Genomic DNA, 27,523 nt, shown 5'->3' with positions numbered 1-27,523 from the left:
AAATAAAATATGCCTCAGTTTCAGCTTCATTTCACAAGCTGTGAGCACTACAAAATTAAAGCACATCATTGCACAGCAATGGTCTGTGCTGTAGCTCAATAACGGTCAGTTTTTCAGGGGGCTAATATACTTCTCCTGGTCCTTTTTGGTGTTTTGTTTTCACAAAATAATTCTAATTCAAAACACTTTTTTGAATTATCCCTTGGTTAAAAATTGAGGAAAGAAAAACAATTTCATGGGGAAGTGAGGGCTATTAGTTTTGTCCTCATCTGTATTTCCAAATATAAAAGTTCCATACAATTCACGCAACAGTAAATGTTTTCCCTTGCCACTAACATACTAAATTGTCTTACGTTTAAAATTTGTGATAAAAGAGTTGTTTTTTTTAAATAACATTTGCCTTTAGTGACAAAATGTCATCCAGATATAACATTTTGATTTGATTGCACTGCTGCAAGGTCCAAAACGCATGTCTCTAATGACACATCAAAAAGGCTAACCCTGGCTCTACATGGGAAGCATTGCATTCAGATGACTTGTGCATTGATTGCAGAGCTCCAGCCTTCGACTCATTAGGCCAGTTTTTAAAGCCATTCACCATGGGGTTAATCCTAGACACAGATGAGTGCTTCCCAGGAATGCCCAAACCTTAGTGGAAGCTCAAACTGTGAGCTTCCACTAACTAAATATCGGGACTTGATAGCTTTTCAGAGCTATGGTACATTTACTGTGGATAATTCATGTATGCTGAGACATACAGGGAAATACTGCCCTCACTTATGAGAATATCTGACTCCTTTAAACTTTTTCACTGCTTTATTTATTTTCTCAGTTGCAGGAAGAGAAAATGATTAACACGTCACAGCCTTTTGCAGTTCTATAGTAGACTGCCTTAGATTTCTCCTTAACTTTCGCATCCTCTTTGCACCCATCTCATATCAACACTGGAACCATATGTATCCATTTAATTAGCTCTACCACTTCATCTCCTCAGTCAGGCCCTCTTGGGGATGTCAAACTACCATAAGAGGCTCTTCTTATTTAAAGTGAGTCTTCTGTTCCCAGGGATGCAGGGAAGAAAATCCAGACAGAAGACTGATGACACCAACCACATGATGGAGACTTAGAGAGTCATTCGTGTAGGTTTTTTTTTTTTTTCAAAAAGGAAAAACTAGTAGTAAAGAAAAAGACTGCGGAGAATAAAAATTAAGGAAAGGCAAAAAATAAGGAAGATAAGAAGCAGAAGTCGTCGGATCGGGAATGAACATATTAGCAATTCATCGATCTTCAAAGAGTGGGGCTGGAATTGCACAAGCAAGCCTGTATACAAAGATGCGCGCACGCACACACACACACACACGCACGCACACACACACACACGCACACACGCACACACACACACACACGCACACACTCTCACTCTCTCTCTCTCTAATCCTGTCTTCAGGGCTGTCTTTAGTGGTCCGTGGTTCATCGGTGAACACACTACAGGGCAAACTGGGAGCCTCACTGAGACACAAATTCATATTCACCATGTGCCAGCTGAATCAAATAGGTATGACTGCTATAAAAAAGAGAAACTGCAGAGTGCCTTTGTACATGTGTGTTGCTCAACCTACTGTAAGAAATCTCCATGAAGGTGAAGGTCACATTCATCCACAGACAATTTAAATCCAGCCTGTGTAGATGTGTTGGAGCTGTAGGGCCAGAGAGACTGGTTTCCATACAGCTGACAGATAAAGCCTTAATATTAAAGCCCAAGGGACAGTAACGGCTTCTTCCTCCATGCTGCTGGTACACAGCTTCTCTCCTTTTTTTACCCTCTCCCTTGCTTCCTCCCTGCTTCCCAGCCAACTCCCAGCTCATGGCACTACAGAGGGCTGGGGGCCGAGGATGCAGCATTAGAGTTCCTCCTCTGATGTGTGTGCATGTGTGTTTGTTTTCCCCCAGACCCTTGCCATGTGTTTATCCCCATCCTCGCCTCCCATATTCTTTTTTTTTCTCTTTTTTTTCTGAATGCTACAAAGTCAGGAAACAGGCAACTGGGGGAGGAAAGGCAAGGAAGAGAGAGCAGGAGCCCAATTTTTGTATTTTCCCAAGGCAGCCAAAAAGGGCTGAAATAATTACACCTGCAGTTTGCAGCTCCACAACACACAGGTCAGAAGAAGAGAAGTAGAAAGCCTAAGGACGTATTCATTTCCTTTGGGGGTGAACCTGGTGCACTAACAGCAATGTTTTACAAAATATAACGAAGCTCCTTTTAATTCTGCAGCTCAGTGAGAAGCCAAATATTAAAAGCACTTCTCTAGTCAGAGCCAAATGCCACATATTAACGAAATAAAAGCACTTTTATTTTTATTCAAATCAGTAAAATAAATGTGATTAGATGGGAATTAAAAATAAAATTTACACCAAAAATGATCGAACCATGCTGCAAGGAATTCACACCATTTACACAATCACCATCTCACCACACCTGTCTGTTAATCCACAGCCAGATCAGACCAATCCAAGTCCTATAAGTAGCTCCTGATTGATAATGTCACAGCTATGGCTATCCAATCTTCTCAGGTTAAACTTTTCCAAGCTGTTTACAAGGCTTAGGTTTTGGGGGGGGGGTTTTTGGGTTTTTTTTTTGTTTAAAAGCATGTTAAGCCTGTCAAAGATCCAGTCTTACTTTTTTGATTCATTTCTATGCATCAATGTAAAAAAAAAAACCATGAAAGAGGAGGAGAAGAGGGAGGGAGTACAGTAAGAAAAGACATGTCAAAGATGGATCTCTAAATGCCAGTATAATGGCCATAGAGAAACCAAACCCTCACTAATTAAGTGCGTCTCCATTTCAACCCAGTGGAGCAGGTCGGTTAATTAAATGACCGTCCGTCAGTGTCTGCCAACTGCTTGTTGCTGCATTGGGGGGGGGTGTTAGATTCACACAAATTAATTTGGCCCTAACTAACAGACAACCTGAGGCGATGGCCCCAAAGCCCAAGCCCACACACTGTGTTAGTGTGGGGAGAGCAAGCGTGCACTTTAGCGGCTATTCAAAGGATTCTTTGCAGTTCAGTCATATCGGATTGACTGGGGTAGCATTTTCAATTTTCTCAACATGTATTTATGTCCTATGAATGTTTATGTTGGAAAAGTGTGTGCTGGGAGGACTGCATACACCTAGATTTTATATCTCCATAAAACAGCTTTTTTAAGGAAAGCTTTCATTCCCAGGATGCACTTGGAACAGTCCTGATGTCCATTCTAAATTCTTCACATTTATTCAGCCCAGCAGCTCTCCAGGCCCAAGCTTCAGAAGTTAAGTTATCCTTATTAGCCCACTGTTCCTGTTCTACAAAAACTAAAACGAAACAAAACTATGATGAAGACGCAAAGGAGAGTACAGAAACCAACTTAATGTGGCTTTACCTGCAGAAATCCACAAATCTGTGGATTGCAGTAGAGATTAAGTGTGATCTAGTTCTATACTGATGAAAGTTCTTCTTTGGAAATGGCCAAATTCTTTTTTTTTTTTTTGGGGGGGGGGGGGGGGGGGGGGGGGGGGAATTATTGTTGATATTTTGGTAAATTATATATAGGATTTCTAAGGAACTGAGAAAAATGCCGCTTTTTTGCATTAGTGAAAACTGAAACCAAAAAGTAAAACCAGAGGTATATAAAAAAAATATATCTAAAATAAAATAAAATCTTTGGCGCAGTGTTTATTTAGACTTGGAGTGTCTACATGACAATTTTAATGCTAAGCGTCTGACATGCGAGTCAACCGCTTTTCAAAAAGTGTTGCGTTTGTACAGTAAGACTTGTTCTTAACTTCTGAAAAAAAAAATCAGGGCCTGTAAAATGCCCTGTTATTGATAACGTTAAAAGAAAAACTGAAACTGACACTCAACTCATAAAAAAAGCTAAACTAAACATTTTCCATCTATAAAATCTAAGATGAAATGAGCAAATCCACAAAAATGAAAATAAAAACTACTTGGGAAACAAAAGTGTAATAAATCTGCTCTGATCTATTCCTAGAAAGGAAACAAGGCAGACATATTTTCAGCTTGAAACTTTACATATAATTCACCTGACATATGCTGGGGTGTGTGAGGGGAGCCGGTGCCTGTACTGATAAATTCTGACTGGACTTTCTCCAGGGTGTCCTCCAGTCTAATGCACTGGGAGGGTGAAGCCTGTCAGCTATAGGGTGCTGTGGTGCGTTGAAAAAACAAACCCCCCTTTTTTTATCCAAACAGCATGAGGCCTGAGAGAAAGAGAGCGGGAGTCACCACCATATAAACCCTAACACTACCCACCGCCCCTGGGCCTCTCCAAGAAGCTCTCAGTCTCAGACTGGGAAGTTTGCGCTCTCTCCCTCTCTCCACCAGACAGGATATAATGCTTTCCACATGTGAGAGAAAACAAGGGAGGGAACGGAGGGTGGAGGAGTAGAGGAGGGGGAACAAGAAAAAACTAGGAAAAAGTGGGGCTGGGTCAGACTAGAGCAGTAAAGAGAGGAGAAAGATAGGAGGGAAAGGAATGCAGATTGAAATAAGCCTTGAAAGCTAGAGGACAACATTTAAATAAAACTAAGGTCGCAAAAAAAGATGTCAGATATTAACATTTGATCAACTTTTTTTCCTTTAACTTTGGCAGATAATAATGAAGTGGCAGTAATGCGTAACAGAAGACTGGCATGAGGACTTGTTTGTGGAACTAAATAGTTTTGCCCTCATTTAAAAACAATAGCTAAGCTGCATTTCAGTTTCGTTACTTTATCCTCTCTTTCATCAACTTAATGTTGTGCTTTCCCACAAAATCAAGAGGTTGCTATTTCAACAGAACAAACTGGGAGAGTTAAATAAACAGAAAACACAACTGCGGTGCAGCCATGTGGTGGACAATGTCTTTGCTAGCTCACAATATACTTGTAAGTACAGTAGACAAAACATGGCACGGTAAAAGGTGGAACTGTGGCCTAGCACTAGTCCACACTCAAGAACACTGACATAACCTAGCTACATTCAATTCAATGTGACTCAGTTTTATTTATACAGCGCCAAATCACAACAGCAGTCACGTCAAGGCTCTTTATATTGTAAGGTGAGACCCTACAATAATAGAGAGAAAACCCCAACAATCATATGACCCCCTTTGAGCAAGCACTTTGGCAACAGTGGGAAGGAAAAATTCCCTTTTAACAGGAAGAAACCTCTAGCAGATCCAGGCTCAGGGAGGGGCAGCCATCTGCCACGACTGGTTGAGGGTGAGGGAAAGAAGACAGGACAAAGAAGACAGGACAAAGACAATTATAATCTACATTATCTTAAAGGCAAGGTTGTTTGTGGTATTCCAGGATCATTAATGTTGGTGGACACTGGCAGGTTCCCCCCCCCCCCACACATTTTCCAACATTATGACAATATCACAATAACCAGTCACATATAACAATGTGATTGGTCACTTTCAGCTTTGAATATCTGGGACCAACATTAATTATGATTGCCCAGAAACAACACCAACACAGGGATATTGGAAACACCTCTCTTAGGTCTGGCAAACAGTGTTAAAAAATTAGGACTCAGTTGTTAAGTGTATTGTGCACCAACCGGTGGCAGAAATGAGAAGGTCTTATAATAATAATAATTTTTAAAAAAAGAATCACAGTTTAAAAAAACTGATGCGACTGCATCCTAGCACACATCACTCAAAGGTTGCAGTTTTGTCCCATTATCCGGCTTCTTCCTCGTAGCACAAACTGTGGGGTGTGCCTGTCAAAGTACATGTGGTATGAGGCTTTGGTCACAAGTCATTACCTTATGGTTTTCACCACACGAGGTCTTTGAAGTCAAGGCAATCGAGTCATTAAAACAAGGCCTCAGGCCACAGCAACCACACACTAACAGCTGACTAATTGGATATACTGAAACCTTATGAAAAACTAATTCTTAATAAGGACGTTGCTAACTGTTCATAAAAGATTACATAGTTTTAAGGATGGTGCAAAATGTACCATCTTAGAGATAGCCTTTTTACACCCCCCACACAAACTATATTTTATTTTATATAAATATAATACGTGTCTGCAGTGGCATCGGGCCTGCAGTGGGTTATGGGAATAACATCTTGCTGCTAAAGTGGAGCCAATGTGAAAATGTTCCAAAGGCTGATCAAAGCTGCATACCTGAGCACCCCCATTAAGGTGATAAAAATCTATGGACTAAAAGAGGGCGAAGACAAAACCACACACACTGTGGTCAAATTAGTTTGAACAAAGGAACACATGATAATGAGAAAATACTGTTTTTAGAAGTGCTTTGATTTTTTTTCTCTATATCAAGACATTCAGAAATGACTTTTGTTTTTTGTTAAAACAAACAAGCACTGTGCAGGGCTGCACAGTGCTTGTTTGTTTGTTTGTTTGAATGAACAGGGACCACGTTAAGAAGGATACTTGATGACAAAAACACTTGTCAGTTACTGTATTGACCAGGTTATTAAAGGGTTATCTGATCAATACCTTCAAATAATAGTAACGGAGCTGAAAAGTGAGGGAAAGAGCGAGTCATTTCCTGTTAAGCATCAGCCACACTTACATTGTACTACATGTCTAGTATTTTTTATTTTTATTAAGAAGTTCATCATAAGTCAAAAAAATAAGGTCTCGGGGATTATCCCTTTCAGAAACTACAGCTCCCAGTGAAATGACAAATGACCCACCTGGAGCCAAGAGGCGGCACAGCCATAGAAACCAAGCAGCGTCTCCAAAACACTTCACCTGTGGACCGGGCTTCAACCACCTCAGCTTGCCAGCAATGTCTGGCACCACAAGTCCCAGTCACACCCTAGTGGTAACCCTGGCAGGGCAAAAATTTCATACTGACTCTTGAGCTGAACTTGGAGATCTCAAAAGAGTGTGTGAAAATGCTGAGATTGACAAAGTGTAAGCCGCTGACCCGCATGGCTCAAAGGCCTCATCACGCAGCACTAATAAAATTAAAAACCTTTTATAGGTTTCCTACTAAGAACCATCCCCCCACCCACCTCCCTTGCAAAAAAGTGAAGGGACAATCAGATGGGGCGCCTGCGCTGTCTGCACAAACTATCTTGGATTATGTTCACATTCCTATGCTGTTCACTCATCTGCAGGCGCTTTCACTTGCAGTTTTTCAGACATTGATGAATGCATTATTAAGGCACAAACGTCGACTGAAATTGTCAACATCATTTGAACCAGTACTAACTGACTCCCTAGTCACTGTACAATAAAATTTAAAAAATAATAATAAAAAAAACATGAATAAACTATAGAGAGGAAATCAAATTATGCAATGGCCCTCACTTATGAGAGTGATACAGAGATTCATACGAATAATGATAAATTTCTAGATCATCATGCGTACCGTAGGCAGGTAAATGTGAGTGGGTAGGAGAGATGGTAAAGAGATAAAGAATAATAAGCGACGACTAGAAAAGAAAAGGTTCCTGGGGTGGTCTTCTTCTCAGGTTTCTGAGCCTGATGTGAGATCATGTCTGGACACTGTTAGAGGGTCTCTATAGTCATGGGGCTTTGTTCTAAATCATGTACTCTAAAGGCAGTTACATGGACTGATTAACCAAAGCGAGGATCGCTCTAAAGGGAAGGTTAAACAACAGGACATTGGATTCGACTTTGCAAAGCAAAACTAGCACAGCTCCCTGCTGCTGACACTTGCTGGCATGACTGAAAGTACTGATTAACCCCAACACTTTTGACAAAAAGCAAACAAAATGTCAAATGCACAACTTTTTGCAAAAGGTATTCATGAAATTGTAGATGCAAAGCTTGATATTGTGTTAATATGGAATTTCCTGGTAACAGCAGTGTTTTAAAGTGGATCTATGTCATACCTGATGTTAAAAGAGAATACACCAAATCACAATGACATTTGCATCAGGGCACTTTATATCCTATGGCAAAATTCCTACAATATTAGAAACCCGAGAAATCACACAAACCACTATGAGCAAGGAAGGAAAAAAGAAATCCCTTTAAACAGGACGAAACAGTAGCATAACTAAGGGAGGTTTCAGGGTCAACTGATCTAGCCCTAACTATAAGGTTTTTTTTAAAAAGGAAACATAATGTTACAATATGACTGTACTGTAAATTTAAACATATCACGGCTCACCCATGTTGCAATGCGGGCCCCACCCGTGCATGCAGGGAGCTGAGCCTGAACAGTAAAAATGTGTCATTTCAAATATAGATCCAGAAAGCCACCACATGCAGATACCACTTTCTGCACATTTTGAACCACAAAATGTTTTCAATCTTTGCCTACTGGTGTAAAGCTTCATAACATATAAGAGGCCTCTGTTCTGTCAATACATTGATCTTAAATTGAATGTAGTCTGTGTTAAGCAATGAAAACTCCCTAACTTGGACAAAATAAAATCACCACACACACCTTCCTAAAGATTCAGTGCATGTCAAACTAAATGTACAAAACACATTTTCCTGATAAAGCAACAGGTATCAACCGTAACATACAAATGACAACGCGGCGAATGGATTTTTCATAAATGCACTGTTATTAACACTGGAGGTCATTACAGCCTGAATAATGAGTACTGCAGTGTAACACAGCACTGCTATAGCACAGCATTCGTATTTATGGCATGAGATGATTAACTGGATGCAGGATTTGTGTTGGCTACTTTTGCGTGCCAAGGGAGGTAACCTGGGAGCTGTGGTGAGGAAGAAAAACAGCGAACCCATGCTTGGCCAAATTACAGAAATATATAAGGACATTTATGCACAGTCATATAGACGTACACATGAGGATGGAACAAATAACACAGCTTGAGACATCACACGTTGAGAAGTTTGTTCATTCTTGTTTGACACCTGAACAGTTTAAATTGGCAAACGCTCTGTGTCTGTACATGAGCGGATTATATAAAAAGGAGGACAGTTTTTGAGTTGTGACCCTCATTTGCGGCAGGAAACCTCACTGCCAAAGTACACACATAAAATGCACACACACACACACAAATTTCCTCTTTTACCTGTTCAATTTGTAGGAAAACTATCTCACAGGATAGCGACCCTGCCTGACAGAAAACGGTGAAAATTAGTCTAGGCAGAGGAGGAAGAGAGACATAGAGAAAGAAAAAAAAATGGAAAGAGAGGATTAAAGTAGGAAGAGGAAGAAATGAACAGTGATCAAGCAGATGACGACACAAAAGTGACCCATGATAAAAGCAGGGAGAGCTGGTGTTTGAGGTTGAGAGTCTCTGAAGAGATCAAAGGCGGAGAAGGAAAAAGACAGAGGCAGAAAAAGAAATGCAAACAAAGAGAGATTAGACATGTGCACCTGTTGGTTTTGGCGCGCGTGGAGTGCAGTTGATAGGCCCAGAAACTCTTATGTAGACCTTTGGTTAGGGAAAGAAATACGACTTACAGCGAGCCCAATGATTATCTTGGACCTAACATAGACCTTGGACTTAAGATGTGATCAAGTGGTTGGCACATTGGCTTCAAATCAAACCCAAACACGCTGCAAATACTTGTATGTCATATGTTTTCACATCCATTACTCATGAGTAATTAGCAATGTTACTCACCCTTGTTTCTTCAAGTTTGTCTGCTTTTAACCAAAGTTATGTTTGTAGAGTCACTGAGTCGAAATGATTCTACCTTCATAATCACGCCTTTGAGATGTAAGCTCCTTAACTGAACACTTGCACCAACTTTAGCTAAATCAAGGCAGGCGGAAGAAAGGCTTCAAATGCAACATGAAGAGCTGCTGACGGCAGAATTAAAACAGAAAAGGGGGAACAAATGAGAGCCAAACCCCTTTGTCTTTCTAAAACACGATAAAATATATTTATTAGTGAAAACAAATAGTAGTAGTCAGACTTTAACAATCCTCTCTCAAACACGTCTGACTCTTCTGATTAGAGTGTATGCAGCTCCCATTTATGTCACGTAGCTCAATCTAAAGGTAGCTTAGCTAGATGGCAGGCTAAGTAATAAAATAAATAAAAGAAACTGATGACGGTCCATTCCACTTATTCATCTGTGGTGAAGAAATGTATTATTTGGCAATCGAGCATACATTTATTTAACTAGCACAAGTGGAATTATGCTTACAAGCTAACTAGTGCTACATGGTTACGTTAAAATGCTTTGCTTTTTAGGTGCTGAGTAATATTAAAGTACATTCAGGTTTATGTTTAAGTTCTGAAAGAACTTTTTCCTTTATGAAATTTCTATTATAAACGCCGCCTCTATAGAGTCTGTACACATTGGTGGGAATAACATCCATAAATTACAGTAGGAAAACCACTATTATATGAGTCATTTCATCTACAATCACATAATCTATTTTACGATCTCATATTTGCCTAAAAACCTGGATGGGTGGATGGTTTGAAAGACTGCTTAAGGGCAGTAGGTCTCAAAAATGGTAGGTGGTGAAAATCTTTGAAATGAAAAATATGCATCTGTTTAACTAAACTGTTTTCTCGGTTGGAAATTTGGATTAATTGCCTACTGATATTTTAGTTTTTGTGGTACTTGTCATATTGTTTCAATCCAACATGCAAGCTGAATAAAAATAGAACATTCTTAATTTTTTGTCTACAAAAATACTCAACATATTTTATTCAGAAATTGTCGGTACCAGTTTTTGCCAGGTCAGGTTTTTTTGTTTGTGTTTTTTTTAGTGTGGGCTCAAATGTGGGACTTTACAGGGGCGATTATCTAGGCAATACGATTTGAGATGCAGCTTCATGAGAAGAAAGGGCAGTGATATGTACTATTTATTTTTCTCCCTATAGCACTTCTTACCAGCAGCCAACTATGTGTTTTCTGTTTTGAATAGACACACATATGAGATTCTCTTTAGCTCAGAATTGAAACAACTAAATTCCCGGAGGGTAGGGAGAATGAGTGAGCACAGATGTCGGAAAGGGCTAATACAAAAAAAAAAGAAAAACAAAGCAAGCCATCTCCCTTATTATCCATAAATAAATGAATGAATGAATCATCTGGAACTGGCTGAATAAAGAGAAACTTTAGCCTCTGGCAGATTCTCCTGTCTTTTGTCAAGTCTGTGAAGCAAAGTGTTCTCACCCCAGCAAGTACAGGCCTATTTCCTGTATGGTAATTTAAAGAAACATGACTGCCAAGGTGTTTATTTGTATTTTTTAAATACCTGCAGATGCAGATTACTCACATTAAATTGAGGAAAAGGAATTAAACCAATGCATCAATGTCAGTTTCAACATCACAGGACCTACAAGCCTGCAGCAACTTAAAGTACTATTAAGTAAGGGTCCAACCTAGTTCACCTGAAATTTGTGCAAATACAGAATTTGAGTTAAAAACCAATATGAACTCTCCTATATGCAAAGGATACAGATATATAGTAAATCCAAGGCACGCACACACACACACTACACACACAGTGTTTCATCAACATGTCAACTGTTGGGGGGGTGTCAGGGTTTTTTTTGTTTTGTTTTTTTCCCTGAGCTGTCTAAACATCGAAAACCTCTCCTATTCAGATTCATGAGTCGATCGCTGCTGTGTGCAGAAGCTTGAGCATGAGTGCTTTCAAAAGGGAGAGAGAGGGAGAGAGTTCCCCAAGGACATTCACAAGTTTCTAGTATGTAAATGGAAAATGGCTTTGCTGCTGTAAAAGCCAGGAGGGGGAGAGACGTGCTTCTTTGATGATGTATGCAGGAGACATATGACGACTCCTCTCGAAGAAGATTCACCCATTTGGCATTCCTGCTGCGGCGGTCAATGTGCTCGGTTTGGCACCTCATTAAACACCGAAATAATATTCACATTCTAAGAATGGGTAGGTAGATGATATGCGTCCATGATTTTACACTTACTATAAAAGTCGGTCTCATTTTTTATTTGAGTGCCTTACTTTTTTTTTTTAAAGTCAAAATTAGATCCACTGAGTAAGTTAATCATTTTATTTGTTCCTTCATTATCTCATACTTTACAATATACAGTCACATCACTAAAACTAACCCAGTGCAGAGGAATGTAAATCAGTACGCCACTACAAATGTGGGCACAAACGCACGCAGACGCAGACTACGCCACCAGTGAACACAGGAACCTGTTCCCACAGAGCTCAGTATCAGCCTAACAGTGCTTTCACACATAGACCAGGTAACGCAGACAGACTAACGTTTCCGGGAAAGGTAAGAGGTGTTGGCTGCACTCCTGTGACTGGGAGCCATGAAAACAGAGCAGGATTAAAACTCCTACTTGCTTCAGATCAAGGATAAAACACCATCAAAGACTTTCTTTATTTTGCATTTGTGTGTGTGTGGTTAGTGTTTTGACAACGTGTTACAATTATTCTTCAATTTTGCTATTTTTGTTTAATAAGTGTTTAACACCTCTCTGGCTTCGTGGTTGATAACGGAATGATTCTTCTCAACATGATGACGGCCAAATTGCTAAACTCGAGCTTTGCAACAGACTATTTCCATCTTTTATATACAGCCTATGTTTTGACTCTAAAACAGGAAGTTCCATGTGGGAAAATGGCTAAAGGAACTCGCATTTGGCAGAGAGCCGTGAAAATGCAAGCCAAAGTCAGACGCCTGTATGCAAATTAGTCATGACGCTCTCAATTCAGCTTCACTGAAATCATCAATGGGAGCACGCGGGCAAATTTGCATAGACTTGCAAGCATTCGAAAGCAGCAAAACCTGTGAAAAATCTCACGTTTTTGATTGGGGTAGCACGGGCAAGGCTATTTGTAAATCTGAAAGGGAGGCCAGGAGGAAATCTGAAAGGGATGAGCCTCAGACACATTCTGCCAGAGCAAATGAAACATGAGCTCCCAGCTTTGTCTAATTCCCAGGCTACACAGCCAGAGCACATTTTCTGAAAACATGCATTATTATATCACAATTGTTACAAAACTAAGTCCATAACAAGTGAAGAAAAGCTGCACATTGTCACCCTGTTCGCTTGCCAGCAAGATACCAGCAGAAAACCTGGCCGGCTGACGGTACTGATGCCTGGGCTGGAGTATTTGAGAATAATTGGCATGACACCAGCCGACCAAGCCTAAAACAAACCTGGTCTACTGAAAAGTAAAGATCTGGGAGACAGAAGTGTGGAAGTCGAGAGAGGATGAGGAGGAGTGGATGAGACTGGATAAAATGAGACTGTAATGTTCTTGTAGAAAGCGTTATAACTGGGCTTCTGCCAGAAAAAAAACAAAAACTTTAAAAAGAAAAAAATGAATGAGACAGACCAGTTTCATTTGCCATTGACTCAACATTAAGACCCCTCAGCTAGAATGCCAGGACTGATTTCAAAAACACGCCGTCTGTCTGTTGGATGAGAGACGTTTTCTTTGTGAACCACAGATTTTCTAAATTCAGGAAGTAATGGGGACACGATCTATACTGAAAAGCAGCAAAATCATTTAAATGGATTCTCCACAGGTTACATCACAGAAAAGATCGTGACATTAAGGAATGGCTTGCGGGTTTTTAGGTGAGTACATATAAGTGACGGTATAGTCAGAAGAGATTCAGGCTGTAAATTGTGCAGAAAAACATGTCAGAAACCTAAAAACAGTCTATTCATACTACACCACACACATCATCAGTAACAGGTTTGTTGAGCCTGACCACAAGTTGACACACTCAGAAAGCAGGACATGCCAACTGTTTGTTACAACCAAGTCAAACAAGAGGAGACCACATAGAGAACCTGGACAGACGCACTTAAGACAGAGTAAACAAGCACAGGATAACTGGTAAGTTTCTTAAACTCAACGCCTACAAGTGAAATGTGCTGCAAGATCATCTTAAGATGGTCCCCGTGCAACAAGAGCAATATGACTTTATGAGTCAGACCTCATGTGAGACATTATTGGTCATCATTGAGGCACAAAGCAGAGTACACTAACAACCCAAGAGCTCAGTTACCATAGCCAACTTAAATGAGCTCCGTTCTCTGCTAGGGTGACATCTCAGCAGGACTGAAATGGTGTCGAGTGCAAATCCGGACTTGACTAAAAAAACCATTATATTGTACTGGCACAATCTATGCAAAGTGTACACAGTACGTCTGGATTTTTCATTGTTTATCCAGGGAACAAATATCATTTTGCAGTCTTTATTTCAGAGAGCTGCACTGTTTGGCGATCTTGAGTAAAGCTGGCCATCTCCGTGTCAAACACTGAGGCCTGTTTGGCTTTCCTAATGCTCATGTTCCATTACTTTTGAGTCAGCCTAAACCAAATAAACCACTCGTTTAGTAGACACATATCTGAGCTCAGAGACACTGATAGCTAAACACAGTTGTGCATGTAGCTTTTTATGAGCCTCCGTGTTTATAAGACTTGTGTATGCATGTGTATAGGCAGACCTAAAGATATGGATAGCACCAGAGTGCGACTGTAGGTATTTACACGCATTTGGAACAGTTAAAGTGGTGTTTCGGAGTCTACCAGCATTTCATCTCGTGCTCAAAGCTGTGACACTCCTCCTTGCCTCCTAATTAGCGAGCTGTAGCACATTTTTCCCCCCTTGCCATTTTCTGTGCAAGAAAAACAACGCCGCATTTCTTTTCATCTTCCAACCAGCCTTGTCTTACAGAGACAGACGGAGGCAGAGAGTCCAGAGTTCAACTCATTAGTCCAGGTCACTTCCTGATTCATCTTCAAAGCCAGCAAGCCAGCAGCGTACAAAAGGCAAAGGACATGGTTTCACATGCCACCACCCACAGACAAAATTACACCATGAATCAAGAGAAGATGAAAATGTTCGAGAAGATAGACAAAGAAGAAAGTAGAAACAGTGACAGCATTTTTAATCCACTGAAACCTGAAGGCATAAAGATCATACTTTCCTTTTTTTTTTCCTGAGGTATTCCAGCAATGCTGAAACCAGTGCCACAAAAACCCAAATGTCAAAGTATCTCCAGCATTTACAGCATTATAACCATGCACTTTACTGTCTTTTAGCTCATTATTTTTGCTTTAAAGCCCAATTGTTTTCATGTTTAAAGGTCAGTCATTGAAACAAATGGGCGTTGAGACCAAAACAGAGCCAGAGCCCCAACGCTGCTAATATTGCTCTGTGTTTGATGTATGGGGGTGGATTGCAGACAGACTCCATTGACAAGTATTTGTGTTCTATGATCGTACTACATAGTACTAGATATGTATCACATTTTAGTTCACGTTGAGGCATTGTAGTGCACTGGCTTAAGTGGACAAAACTGTTTGGTTATTACCTGGACATCTTTCAGTGGAGCTGGAGGCTTGTTGCCTCCAATTGCCCAAAAATGTAATCACTGCTGCTTTTCACAAAATAAAATCAAAGGTTTACTCGGCTACAGTACACCTTCTTCATATTGTGTTTTATGCTAGTCAAATTTAAGGTTGCTTACCTGTGAATTCACACATGCACACTATACACGCTACCACAGCTTTACATCGGTGCACTGATGTTAAACTTGGGCCTGTAAATTTACACCAATACAAGGTTGCCATGTTTTACTGTCTCGCAGTATGTGAATAAAGAAGTTAGACCACCTCCATGACCCTGCGACCCTAGAGTTTGGGAGGCGTCTTACAAATCCTCAGAAACTGAGAGAAGACTGCTGCCACTGTGCTTTTGTGTGCTTGTGAGTGTGTGTGAGACTCCACAACATGAAAGCCTGCCATTTCTTGGCTGCCACCGATTCACACGATCTTTTCTACTCTAGTTTTCATTCCAACCTCCAGCACCTACTTTAGCATTTTCTGTCTATGCTCTGAACTGCACGCTGCCTTAAAGAGGAAGCCCCAAAGCCTGCTGTTACTTATGCGCAGTCAGATCTCCATTCCCCCTCCCAAAGAAAATGCACTTACCATATACAAAAAAAAAAACCCAACAAAAACAAAAAACTGCAACTAGGCATAAAAACATGGGTGAAAATTTAAGACACCCTCGGAATAAGCGCTCCTTAACAAAAGTAAAAGTTGGGAGATTATATATGCGACTCAGAGCACCGAGAAAGAGGCGTAAGCAGAGAAAGAGAAACGAGGGGAAAAAGGCATGCAAAACAGTCTGATCTGCTTCTCCACAGTTGGAGCTCCAACTCTCCTCATCAAGAATGTAAAGCCTCTTCTGCAGGAGTGTGCGCATGCATCCGTGAGTGTGTGTGTGTGCGCATTCTGAGGGGGATGGGGACCATGTTGTCTGGGGGGCAGGGGGAGTGGGAGCTGGTCCCCGTATTCTCCTTGCCCTCCCAAATGGGCATTTTGTTCACTGCCCCCCTTTGCCTTCACCACAACCCCCGCCCCTTTCCTTTCCCCTCTCTCTCCCTCTTATTCAGGCGGAGTTCATTTTGAGTCTCGCCCATTGTGGCAAATGAAGGGACTGACTTGCTAAAGGGTGGCCTGGGGTCCCCTGGCTCACACTGCCAGGTCATCCCCTGTTGGAGCTAACTAAGTAACACTGGCTGGAATCTAGAAAAAGAAAACACAAAGCTTGGATCACCAATAAAGATCCTCTCTCTCTTTCACACACGCACACACATTCGTTGTGGCTTATGTGTGTGTGAGAGAATTAGTGTGTAGAAAAGAGAGGGCAGAGGGAGGGTGACGGCGAATGGGACATGAAGAGTGAGAGGGGTAACAGAGAAAGAGAGAGAATCATTAAGAAAAAGTGAGAATGAGCCGATTAAGCACAGCCTGTTAATTAGTTCTTATCACTAATAAGCAGAGGGCCGAGTTAGCTACTTTTGCTAAAAACCTGGAGCACTGCGCAAGGACAGGATTTAGCTCGGCACACAGAAGATAACTGCGTGGATAATTTCAGTTGTCAGGAAAGTTGATGATGAAACTATACAAATATTATATACATTTGGACCAAAAGTTCCTGCTAGATTATTGTGGTCTCAATATCTAATGTATATCTCAGTGTTTTGTCACATGTACTGTGGTTAAATCAGATGAAAAGGTTACACAATATTGTTACTATTTTCACTCAGTTTGGAAAAGCTCAGCTTTTTTAAGCGTTGCTTTAAAAAAAATATAAGCTCAGTCGATGCGTTTCCTACAGTAGATGTCAGTCTGCAATCCCTCCTAACAGAAAAAAGCGCTGACTGGCACAGAAGCCAAGCACTATAGACAGGATCAGCTCCAACAATTGAATCTTAGCCAACCAAAAGAAATACAGATTGAGTGTGTTCTCTGCTTAGAGATCCTTCTTTCTAACATGGGCCCAAAGCCGTTGAAAACTTGTGTACGCTAGAAGGCTTTGCTGACGAAAATAGTAGTTTTATCTTGCACAACACATGAGTTTCTGGTCTACCGCTGCCTCGACTGAGTGGTACGTTTGTGTTATTGTGTGCCTCAGATGTTTAGTGTGTTAGCTAGGATCCAAACTTACATTTAAAAACACAAAAGTCTGTAGCTTTAGACCTACAAGGTAAAAATTGCAAGTGCGATGGATTTGAAAAGAGTTCTTTGTTTGTTTGTAGCTTGCACAAATCAACAAAGTGTGTTAACCATTGCCACGTGTCATTGTAGCACTAAGTTCACGTATACCCTATACTAGAATTGCAAAATCAGTGCCAATACCCAGCAGTTCATACCATCTGACACCACGGGATAGAGTTTGACCCCATCCTCCAACAACAGAAGGAACGGCAAAGAAGCTGTTTCTTGAAAAAGCCAAGTTGTTCATTTTTAATGAAATTTTCCCAAATTATAAGTTAGATTTAACAAAATAAGCACTTAAGATCAAGTTTAGAGGTTTTATTCATTTATACAAATTTTTTTTTGATAAATTCACTTTAGATCATGAAGGTCAAATGTAGGTCAAATGTTAGAACTTATTAATAAACAGAGTGTACAACAAACAAGACCATACCTAACATCACCTTGAAAGATTGAACTGGTCACTTCCTGCACTTTAAAACAGACCTCACAGCAAAAGAAGAAACAGAGTTTAAGAAATTATTGTAAACGTAGAAAAGTTAAAGTTTATCATCTTGTCCACATCTGCCGGCAGCCTCTCTCTCATCCACTGGTCACACTGCTCTGCCTCAGTCTGCAGCTCTTTAGGTGTGAAAACCCCATCTGATTTGGCTGCTCTGCTCCGGACAGGTTTTCAAAACTCAGGACTATCTTCTCGGTTCAGCCACGTTCCTTCGCTGCTCTGCACAGCCAGTAACATGTCCAGTTGTCCCCATGTCCATAATCTGCTCCGTCACAGCTCAATATTCCATCCGTGACCTGTTATTCATCTTTTATCCATCTACACTGAGCTCAGCTGCTATGTTAATGGTAACAGATGGCTATTGTGTCCAATGTGACTATTGGGTAATTGCTAATAGATAAATAGTGAAACTAGTTAACATTCATATTTCAGGACTATACTTCTTTATTTAAGAACATTTAGTTCATTATTCTCTGAATAATGCCAGATGCTTGTTCTACCTGCAAGTGGCCCACTTACCGGTAGCTTTATATCAGGTTAAACCGATAAGGACAGTATGTTTACAGCTTCTTAATCTAACTGCTTAACTTCAAAGCACTGCGACAGCAGCCAAGGAAACATTCCATCGAGATTCTTAACAGGAGCTTGGCATTTTAGGAGCAGGTCAGGGAAAAAAAACAAACAAACAAACAAAAAAAGAAAAAAAAGAAAAAAGAATGTGCAACCAAAACAGTTACAAAAATGTACAGGCTTAAGAGGCTGCGGGGGAAAAAAACAAAACAAAACAAAAACAAAAACCTCACAGCAAAACCAATTTCAGTCAAAGCCAAACTGAGAGGCCCTCCTTTAAGAAATGTGGAAAACGGATCAAAAAGCGGTGAGTTAAATGATCTGGCCACGACAGTACAGACAGATTTAAACCACAACAGCTGGTGCAGAAGGAGAAGAACATCAGTTTCATGCTTTGTCCTGACCGCTGTCCAGCGGGAGCCAAGAGGCAGTGCAGCAGGCTGTACTTAAACTGGCTGAAAATTTAAAGGGATCTGACCGAAATGATGGAAAGCTGTATCATGTAAATGCTCTGGAAGAAAATATATTTCTTTCCATATAGCTCTTCCAACAGCCTTGCAGTCCAAAATGACTCCAACACAAAACAATCTATAATTTGTATTTACAAGTCAAATTTTAAAACCTGACATGGATAACTTAAGACTGACAAGAGAAAATGTCACTTAAAACATGCGGAAAATTTTCACTTTTATCTGCTGAAGGAAGAAAGTTTTCTATGTTCAACTTTTTGATTTGCCAAGTACTCTGGTAGCCCATCATTGTCTAGTATGCAACTTACGCAAGTGTGATGTGGAAATGTGATGTACTAAAGCCTCTAGTGCATACACACTGAGAACAGACAGAAGATAAACTTTTGAAACCGAGAAATGTGCAAATCAGACTGTGGACACCTTTTTTTCTTTTCAGAAAAAAAAAAAGTGTGAATGGGAGTTTGTATGAATCTCAAGTTTCATCAGTGATGTTTCAGCCTAGTGCTGTTATGAAGACATTTTCTTAGAACTACCACACAGTCAAATTAGCACTGATCCAAAACCACAGGCTTTCATATTTGAGCACCATGCATATCTTCACATATGTAACAACAGTCCACCCAACAATAGCTAGACAATAGGCATTAATTTAAAAGTCTGAACTAATAAACTAAAGTCAACATTCCCACCTCTGGAGCCACGTCGATTGTGCAGCTAAATATTGTGAAATACAAAAAATAAAAGTAAAAGAAGATGGCCTCCTTGGTCATAATCATATTAAACAGTAGACTCTAATAAGACCAATAGATGCCTTACCCAAGCTAAGAAACAAACAAAAAAAGAGACAAAATTATTAAAAATGACCTCCTTAAATCCAGACAGCTTCTATCTGACAGTAATACCCAACTCCTAGTTTGATCCAAGAATTCTGGGGACCTCGCAGTGTTTGGTGTGTGCTCGGTTTGGAAGCCAGACACACTGTTCTCAAAGGCAGTTGGTTATAAAGGGTGCCTCAACCCCTCAGTGGCTGGAATTAGGCCAAAACACACAAGCAGCCATTGATTTAATAAAAACTCTTTGCTCTATTCTCTCCTGCATTGTAACAGAGGTAACAATCGACAGAGCTGGGCTGCTTCCCAGGATTTTGGACAGCCCAAGAATTTTGAAGACCAATGTGAAAGTCATCCCAAGTTTAAAACACTACAGACGTTGCTGTGGGACCTTGCAGCTGTTGGCAGAGAGCCCTGTTTTTTTCCAGCAAAATGAACAAAGGAAAACAAATTCTCAGTTTCGACTGAACAGTGCAACTTTCAAATTATAGAAAAAAAAAAAAAAAGCACTCTTGCCAATAAATGTAGACAGTGTATAGCCTCGAATGTGCACGATGCTCATTTACAATTCAGCAAAGATAAAAACAATAAAGAACAAAAAAAGAAAACATTAAAGCTGCACACACTGCAAAACATTGCAGCTTGAAGTTATGAAGTATTCATGCATCTTCAGCAACTTGGGAGCAAGAATCTAACAACTATGTTTTAAAAGCAGGTAGTTTTAAAGCAATAGAAACTTTTCCGTGCAATAAAAGCTTGGGGGAAAAAAAGACACTGTAAAAATGGAAAAAGAACAGATAGTCCACAGCCTCAGGGGGCTCATATACCAATGAGATGCATCACAATTTATGGTCAGAATGAAAAAAAGAAGAAAAACTTCTGGCCTTGCTATTCAATTCAAGGTCGACTAATTCACAGCACTCCTGGTTCTATTAACCAAACACATAAAAAGAGATCGGAGGGAAAGGCAAACAGTGCATACCATTAATGGGATGAGGTTAGAATCCAATCAAGGTTAAACAAAGTAACCACATGTCACATTAACAGAGATCATTAAAAACCAGACAGGAAGACTTTTAACCCATTCCCCCATAAATCCTATGGTTGAGCCGCAAACACCCAAGAATTTTACTTTGCTTTTAACATTTGATCTTGTGCTTGTTGTTTCAATGTGGATACTTTCTTTCTGTAAAGTGTGGGAAAGCTTAAAGTTGTGGTCTTTAGATAATAAGGATATAGAACAATCTGAAGATTAGGCTGCGACAGTCCATCAATTCTCCTGAGCACTTTTCCAGTTCCACGGCCACAGGGGGACTGCAACTTATCCCAGTTGTCATGGGGCAAAAGGCAAAGCCTATCACTAGGCTAACACAGAATGACAACCATTCACATTTACTCTGCTTCCACTACTTGAAATTCTGTCATTCGTATTTAGACCTTGGCCTACTTGGGTAGCAACAAGGCAAGAATCAATCCAAATTAGTATTCACCGTCTAGGAACCAAGAATGTACGTACCAACTCACGAACCAGTCTACATAAAAGATTAGAGCTGAGCCAACAAAAGATTTTCCTAGTTGTTCCTAGTAAAATTAATTAGTTTATACATTGGTTCACCTCTGCTGGCACCAAATAAAATATTAATTACAGAATATCGGTTTAAATATGTGAACTGCATTTTAATCAAGTGAGACAACTGGGTTAGTTCACATTTGCTGTGACGACTTTGCGATCTAACCCTGCTTGGACTCACTCATTTAAACGCCAGATAGAAAGAACAACAAGAATGCTCAAGAGTTCATCAGAATAAAATTTTACTGCAACATCATGCAGAACTTCTGTTTGAATACTGGCATAATAAACATAGTAAAGATGGAGGAATTATCATCCATCAGTGAAACAGTCTCATATTCTGTCATTTGCAGAAGTACACTTACTGAAAGAGAAAACTTGGTCAGATTACATAACCTCTGTGCCCCGAAGAAAGGGAACTAAAAACAGCCCCATTATACCTGTAACAAGGCAAGAGCAGAAACGTGCTGAAAAGACACTGAAAAGCTCATATTCCCATTATATGAGGACTATTGAAAATAAAAAGTTCTATAAGACATCTCTACTTTCATATAATCTGGGTTATAATCAGCTGATAATGCTCTCAGACTACCAGGTTCCAATCTGAGCAGACAGGCTGCACAGTGGCTCACAAATAAATCGTAATCATGTTGTTAATTGAATGATCTGCTTCAACATGCACACTTAGAGAAGGCTCAAAGTCAAAAGAGAGAGAGTGTGGATGGGGAATAGTAACAGTCCCAGATGAAGCAGTGGGCCTGTGAGGCTCATAGTAACCTTGACTGAGCACACAGCCATGCAGGCAACGCAGTAAGAGGCAAGAAGGCTTTGAAGCTGTACTGCAGAGAGCCTAGCAGGAATTCTGATGTCCTGCTGTATATCCTCAAACCTTCCTCCTCCCCCACCCTGTCTCTGCAACTGATTCAATATAAAGTGAGGGAACGGGAACACAGGCCAATAAAAGAGAAAGAAGAGAAATGGGAGTAAGAAGATTAGAATAAAGGTAGATGGAAACCGAGAGAGACAGAGGAGTGCATGTTAAATCAAATCAAGCCAAGTCTAGGTTAAAGAAACCCACAAAGTGTCAATCTCAACTCTGTTACCATTGGACTGAACCCAAACCAGAAAATAGCAGAGTGAAGACATTGCCAGAGCTACCCCAACACAAACCTTCACTACGCTATCAATATTCAATTAGGGGGCCAGGGATAAATGGACGAGCCAGCCTCAGGGGTTCAGCCTCAAACCATACTTTCCTGTGAGAATTGAGGCCCTTGAAACTAACACAGTGAAACTTCCTTTATAAATAAGCAGCCAAGAGTGCAAACATGCTTCTCAACGTTAAAAGCAATCAGGCTATGTACATTTAACATCTCTCTTTACTGCATGTTTACAAGTGATCAAGCCTGTTGCTCCACTTACTGGTCAAAGGTAGCTGCAGTTGTGTGTTCTGTAAGAAAAGAGATTGAATTTCCTATCGAGATCCAAAGCTAAACTTGCCATCTTCAGCCTTGTGCTTAAGCCTGCAGGAAATCGAACATGAAACGCTCTATAGGTATCTAAGACCTTCTTTCACAATAAGCAGTCGTGATGTAGAAATCTTCATCATAAATTATTCAGGAAGACATGAAATGTCTCGAAAGAGAAGACTGTCATCAAGTTTCTGATTGATACGTTGCAAACCTGCAAAGTCTGACAAATGAGCCAGCCAGAGACATATCAGTCAGACACACACACTATAAAATGGTGAGAAATGGCTCAACAGGAGCCAAACTGAGGCTGTTTGAATGACTACCACATTAAAACCCAGAGAAAATGGTTTATATGAACTACATTAAACTAATGGGAAAAGAATGCAAATCACTGCTAAACAGTGGATGGCACTCGTGCTAGATAATACACAGATTGAGATAAGAAATGTAAAAGGACAACGTCACCACTAAGTAAACTGTTCAGAGCTACAACATCAGATTTATTTTTTCTAATAGTGGTAAGAACCTACAGTAGGGTTTTACCACTAAATCTAATATATATATATATATATATATATATATATATATATATATATATATATATATATATATATATATATATATATATATATATATATATATATATATATATATATATATATATATATATTAAGAGCAGACCTGTCAGCGTAAAAGCATCAGCTGTAAGCCCTCAAGTCCCCTGATGACTAAGTCAATGACAGAGTGAACAAGGCTAACCCAGTGACTCAGAAACACCGATGAGAGGCGAGCCTCAAATTACACATCTGCCAGAGAATGAGGGGTGGGGTGCAGAGGGGTAGAATTACATTTTAAATGGGCATGCTGGGATGCTCACTTGATGGCAAAATCCTCAGATCTCATCTGAAAAGGCAGCGCGTAAACTCGGCACATAGCTCAGTGGACAAAGAAACCTGAAGAACTCCTCTAAGAGATAATGAGGGCCAGCTGTGACTCAAGAAATTAAAGAGTTTTAATGAAAATCAGTGATTCTGTTTGGATACAAACATATGTGGAAAAGATTTTTATTATTTTTAAAGAGCGAAAGGGACAAAAAAATTAGCTCAACTGGCACATCTCTGAATTTCAATCAGGCACGATATGAGCACCACAGCCGATGTCCTTTCGTGGCCTGAAACAGACCCTTGCAGTTGTGTTTTCACTGGAAAACCACTCTGGCAAATCTGTGAAATGTGCCACTTCAATTGAAGTAAGAAAAAAAAACAAAAAAAAGCTTCACGCCAAGTCAGATTTTCAGAGCTGTGCAACATCTTCATAGCTCAAAACCGTTTTCCCCTGACACGGGGGAAGGATGCCGACTGCTGAACACTGCATTTTGTACGCTGCTGTATGAATGCGAAATTAGTCGCGAGAATCTAAGTGAGACCGACAATAAGCTGAGATCCTTTCGTATTAATTACATCTTTGTCACTGATGGAGGCGTTTTACTCTCGTTTGAGGGGAAAACAGCTATTAATTCAAAGTATTCACACCAACAGGAGCTGAAAACAAGAATTGCACAGGGAGAGGGGAAAAAAGTCAGAGAAAGGGAGAGCGATAATGATGGAAAGAACCAGAAATGGGGCGGCGAGAGCACAAACTGGAGCTCAGGGAGGGGATGAGCGGTGACAACAGCAGATCCGGTGGGATCAGAGGAAGCCCTCAAAGCCGACTCCCAGAGCTGAGATGAAGGCGGCTCAGTGTGGAAGCAGAGAAGATGAAACACCATTTGGGGCCGAGGCCCCCCCGCTGCTGCGCCTCTGTGTTCGGGGCCTGCGAGCTCCTCTGCCTCTGAAGTGCTAAACACCTCCTTCACACCCCTGGCACTGCACCCTCCTGCCATTTGGTGATTTAATGCAGCACTGCACGGATGGACGATTATCATATAGTGTATTTACTTGTCTACTGGGGCTGCAACAATGCAGTCATTCTCACTGATGACTCTGGCTTCTTTTTAGAGTCGAAGCATTTTTTGTTTGGTCACTACAACACCAAGAATGAGTCCCCAAAAATGCTCACTTCAGTATCACACAAGATGAACACAAATCTGCTTGCAAGATGGAGTGATTGAGTTTGGAATTTTTGAATGAAATGACTTCCACTCTCCAAAGAAAGATCTGTCTCTCATGTCCACCGACTCGTCGTTGAATGGGTTCATTTCGGCTCGTATCTCATGAGATCAAAACTCCAAAACATCCGCATCTTTATTTTGACTGTGATGCTTGCTTGGCGGACAACAAACACTGATCACGACCAAACTAATCCCTTATCTTGAAAGCAGTCGGCGGGGTGTCTTTAGAAGGCAATGAAGCACACAGTTAGAAGCACAAAATTGTGACAATTGCAGATTTCCTCCCTTTGGACCTGAATATTTTTGGTGTTTTTTGGGGCTTTTAAATAGACAGAAGGACTAAGAAGATGTGACCACAGAAATCTCAATTTTTGTGGCGTTTTATTAATTAAATTATTAGACAAATCTACAAAAATAAATTCTAAAATTGCCAAAAAGATTGCTCATGAAGAAAACACGTATCAGTGGCAGCTTTAGGTGCAATCATTTGTGCTACAACTGATGCTGAGAGTGTGTGTTTATATCCACGGGAAATCCAGGCTGTTTGCGTTTAATCATAAACCATCACCAGCTCTTTCTGGGGGAAATATGATTTTCTGGATGAGCCCATATCCTGCAGCAGATTGACTTGCGGGAGATTATTTATCAACCAGGTAAAAGACAAACTCGAGTATGTACACAATGACATGTGCTCAGGAGCACACAGCAGGACAGAGGGCACTCACTTTTAAGAAATTATGATGTGCATTATGAAGGACACTTTGTCCCGTTTTTGTTGGCATTTTCAGGTAGCGCACACAAAAAACAAACACATACAGAGTGTAGTAATAATTGAAGGTATTGGAATTTAAATAAATTTCATTATTACTGGGACTACTTAAGAGCTTAAAAAAGAATAAAATGGTAAAACGCCAGCCTTACAGAACCTCAAACCTCCGGCGTGTTCATGTCCCAGATAAACGCGTCCCAACTTCAAAGAGCCTGTTGTTACACTGCAACATTATTGTTTCGCAACACTTTTAACATCTCTGTCGACAAAGTATCTTTTCTGCGGTTATGAGAGTATTGTTGTTATTATTTTAGTTTTGCGCTGTGCAGGCCTGTTTTAGAGCTCCTGTTTGCGCCAGAAAAAAAACATTAAAACCCGCTCCAACTCGCACGACGTGATACGAGCGGAGGTTATCTGCTTTGCACCCAAACACATTCAGCGGTCACTTCAAACAACTTGGTGTCTTTTATTTGTTTTATTTAATTACCTGCATAGTGAAGACTCCCAGCTCCTGAGAGGACAGCTTTTTCATCTGTTCGGCCAAGACTTGTGCTTCTTCCAGGATGGAAAACTCCGTCTCGGCTCCGCAATATCCACTAGAAAGAGCCAAGCAGATTAACACGAAGCTCCGCGAAAAAGCCATGAAGCCTCCGCGCGAGCCAAGGTGTTTATCCCGAAAAGCAGCGCGCGGGTTCGGTCTCAAAAACAGAGGTTTCTCCGCTGACCGCCTCGCCATGATGGTTGAGGGGGTTTACAAACTGGAGAAGCGCGGAATCAGAACGGGTGGTTTTGAGGGGGGAACTTCAAGGGAAACTACTTTTACAACTTTGCAGCGTAGAGTACGTGTGCCCTTTCTCTCCGGTACAAGTCTCCAGAATTCCCAGCGACACAAATCATTGCACCTCCTTGAAATCCCTCCAGAGAAGAAAGCAAATCCATGCGGGGCAGAGAATATGTTTATTCTTTCTTTTCTTCCCCCTTACGTTGTCGGCGTTCCCTCTTCGATCAGTGGCTCCAACTCCTGGAAGTCTGGCAAAGTGTGTGTGAGCCGGAGAGTCACCACTAAGGGGGTAAAAGTAGTAGGCGTGGAAACACCGAGGAGTCCTGCCGGCGCCTGGATCTGACGATCAATGGATCAGGCTTTCGCGATGCCTTCAGTAGCTCCGTGAAAAAGAACACCGCCGATGTGGAATAACCCTGTTTTATAGACAAATACGATGGGAAGAGTTTTTATTTCTCAGTCCCGTTCCTTCAACGTGTGACAAAACAGGTTTATATTTATATATGAGTGGTACTTATAAATTACTGCTCAAAAACAGAGAAATCTCTTTAATTCGAGGTTCCTCGAAAGCACCATCACGCCTTCAAAGATTTCTTACCAGTCACCAAAAAGGGAAGCGCCTCTGGGGAGTTTCACAATGATTTATTATTTTTAACTCTGTATTTTATTTATAGACTTGAAAAAATAATTAATCTTTTAATGGTTTAATTTCAGCTAAAAGCTAATTTTATCGAAATAACCCAAATCACTGATTTAGGTTGAAAGGCCCTGCAGTGCAGTGTGAGACAGCGACCTTGTATCCATAGGGATGAAGCAGTTTGGATAACGTGCGTTTCTCTCTCTCTCTTGTGTGTGTGTGTGTGTGTGTGTGTGTGTGTGTGTGTGTGTGTGTGTGTGTGTGTGTGTGTGTGTGTGTGTTATTGAGAGTTTAAACTGTCAAAATCTGCAATGCAGGTTTGAGTTAATAAGATACTGTCTGAC

At 40.6% G+C, this 27,523-nt stretch overlaps 1 protein-coding gene across 1 annotated transcript in view; it reads right to left on the bottom strand.

Moving 5' to 3' along the window:
- cachd1 (cache domain containing 1) overlaps positions 1–26,797 on the bottom strand; it is a 96,910-nt gene extending 70,113 nt beyond the window's left edge. The window contains exon 1 of the mRNA XM_063460289.1: positions 26,249–26,797. Within this exon, the coding sequence (XP_063316359.1) occupies positions 26,249–26,497 (249 nt within the window). The 5' untranslated portion in view covers positions 26,498–26,797. The remainder of the gene's footprint in view (positions 1–26,248) is intronic.
- Between the last annotated feature and the right edge of the window lie 726 nt (positions 26,798–27,523).

Source organism: Pelmatolapia mariae, linkage group LG17 (genome assembly GCF_036321145.2).
Source record: "Pelmatolapia mariae isolate MD_Pm_ZW linkage group LG17, Pm_UMD_F_2, whole genome shotgun sequence".
Lineage (NCBI taxonomy): Eukaryota > Metazoa > Chordata > Actinopteri > Cichliformes > Cichlidae > Pelmatolapia > Pelmatolapia mariae.
Note: the sequence above shows the minus strand (reverse complement) of the source record. Positions and strands in the feature narration are given on the sequence as shown.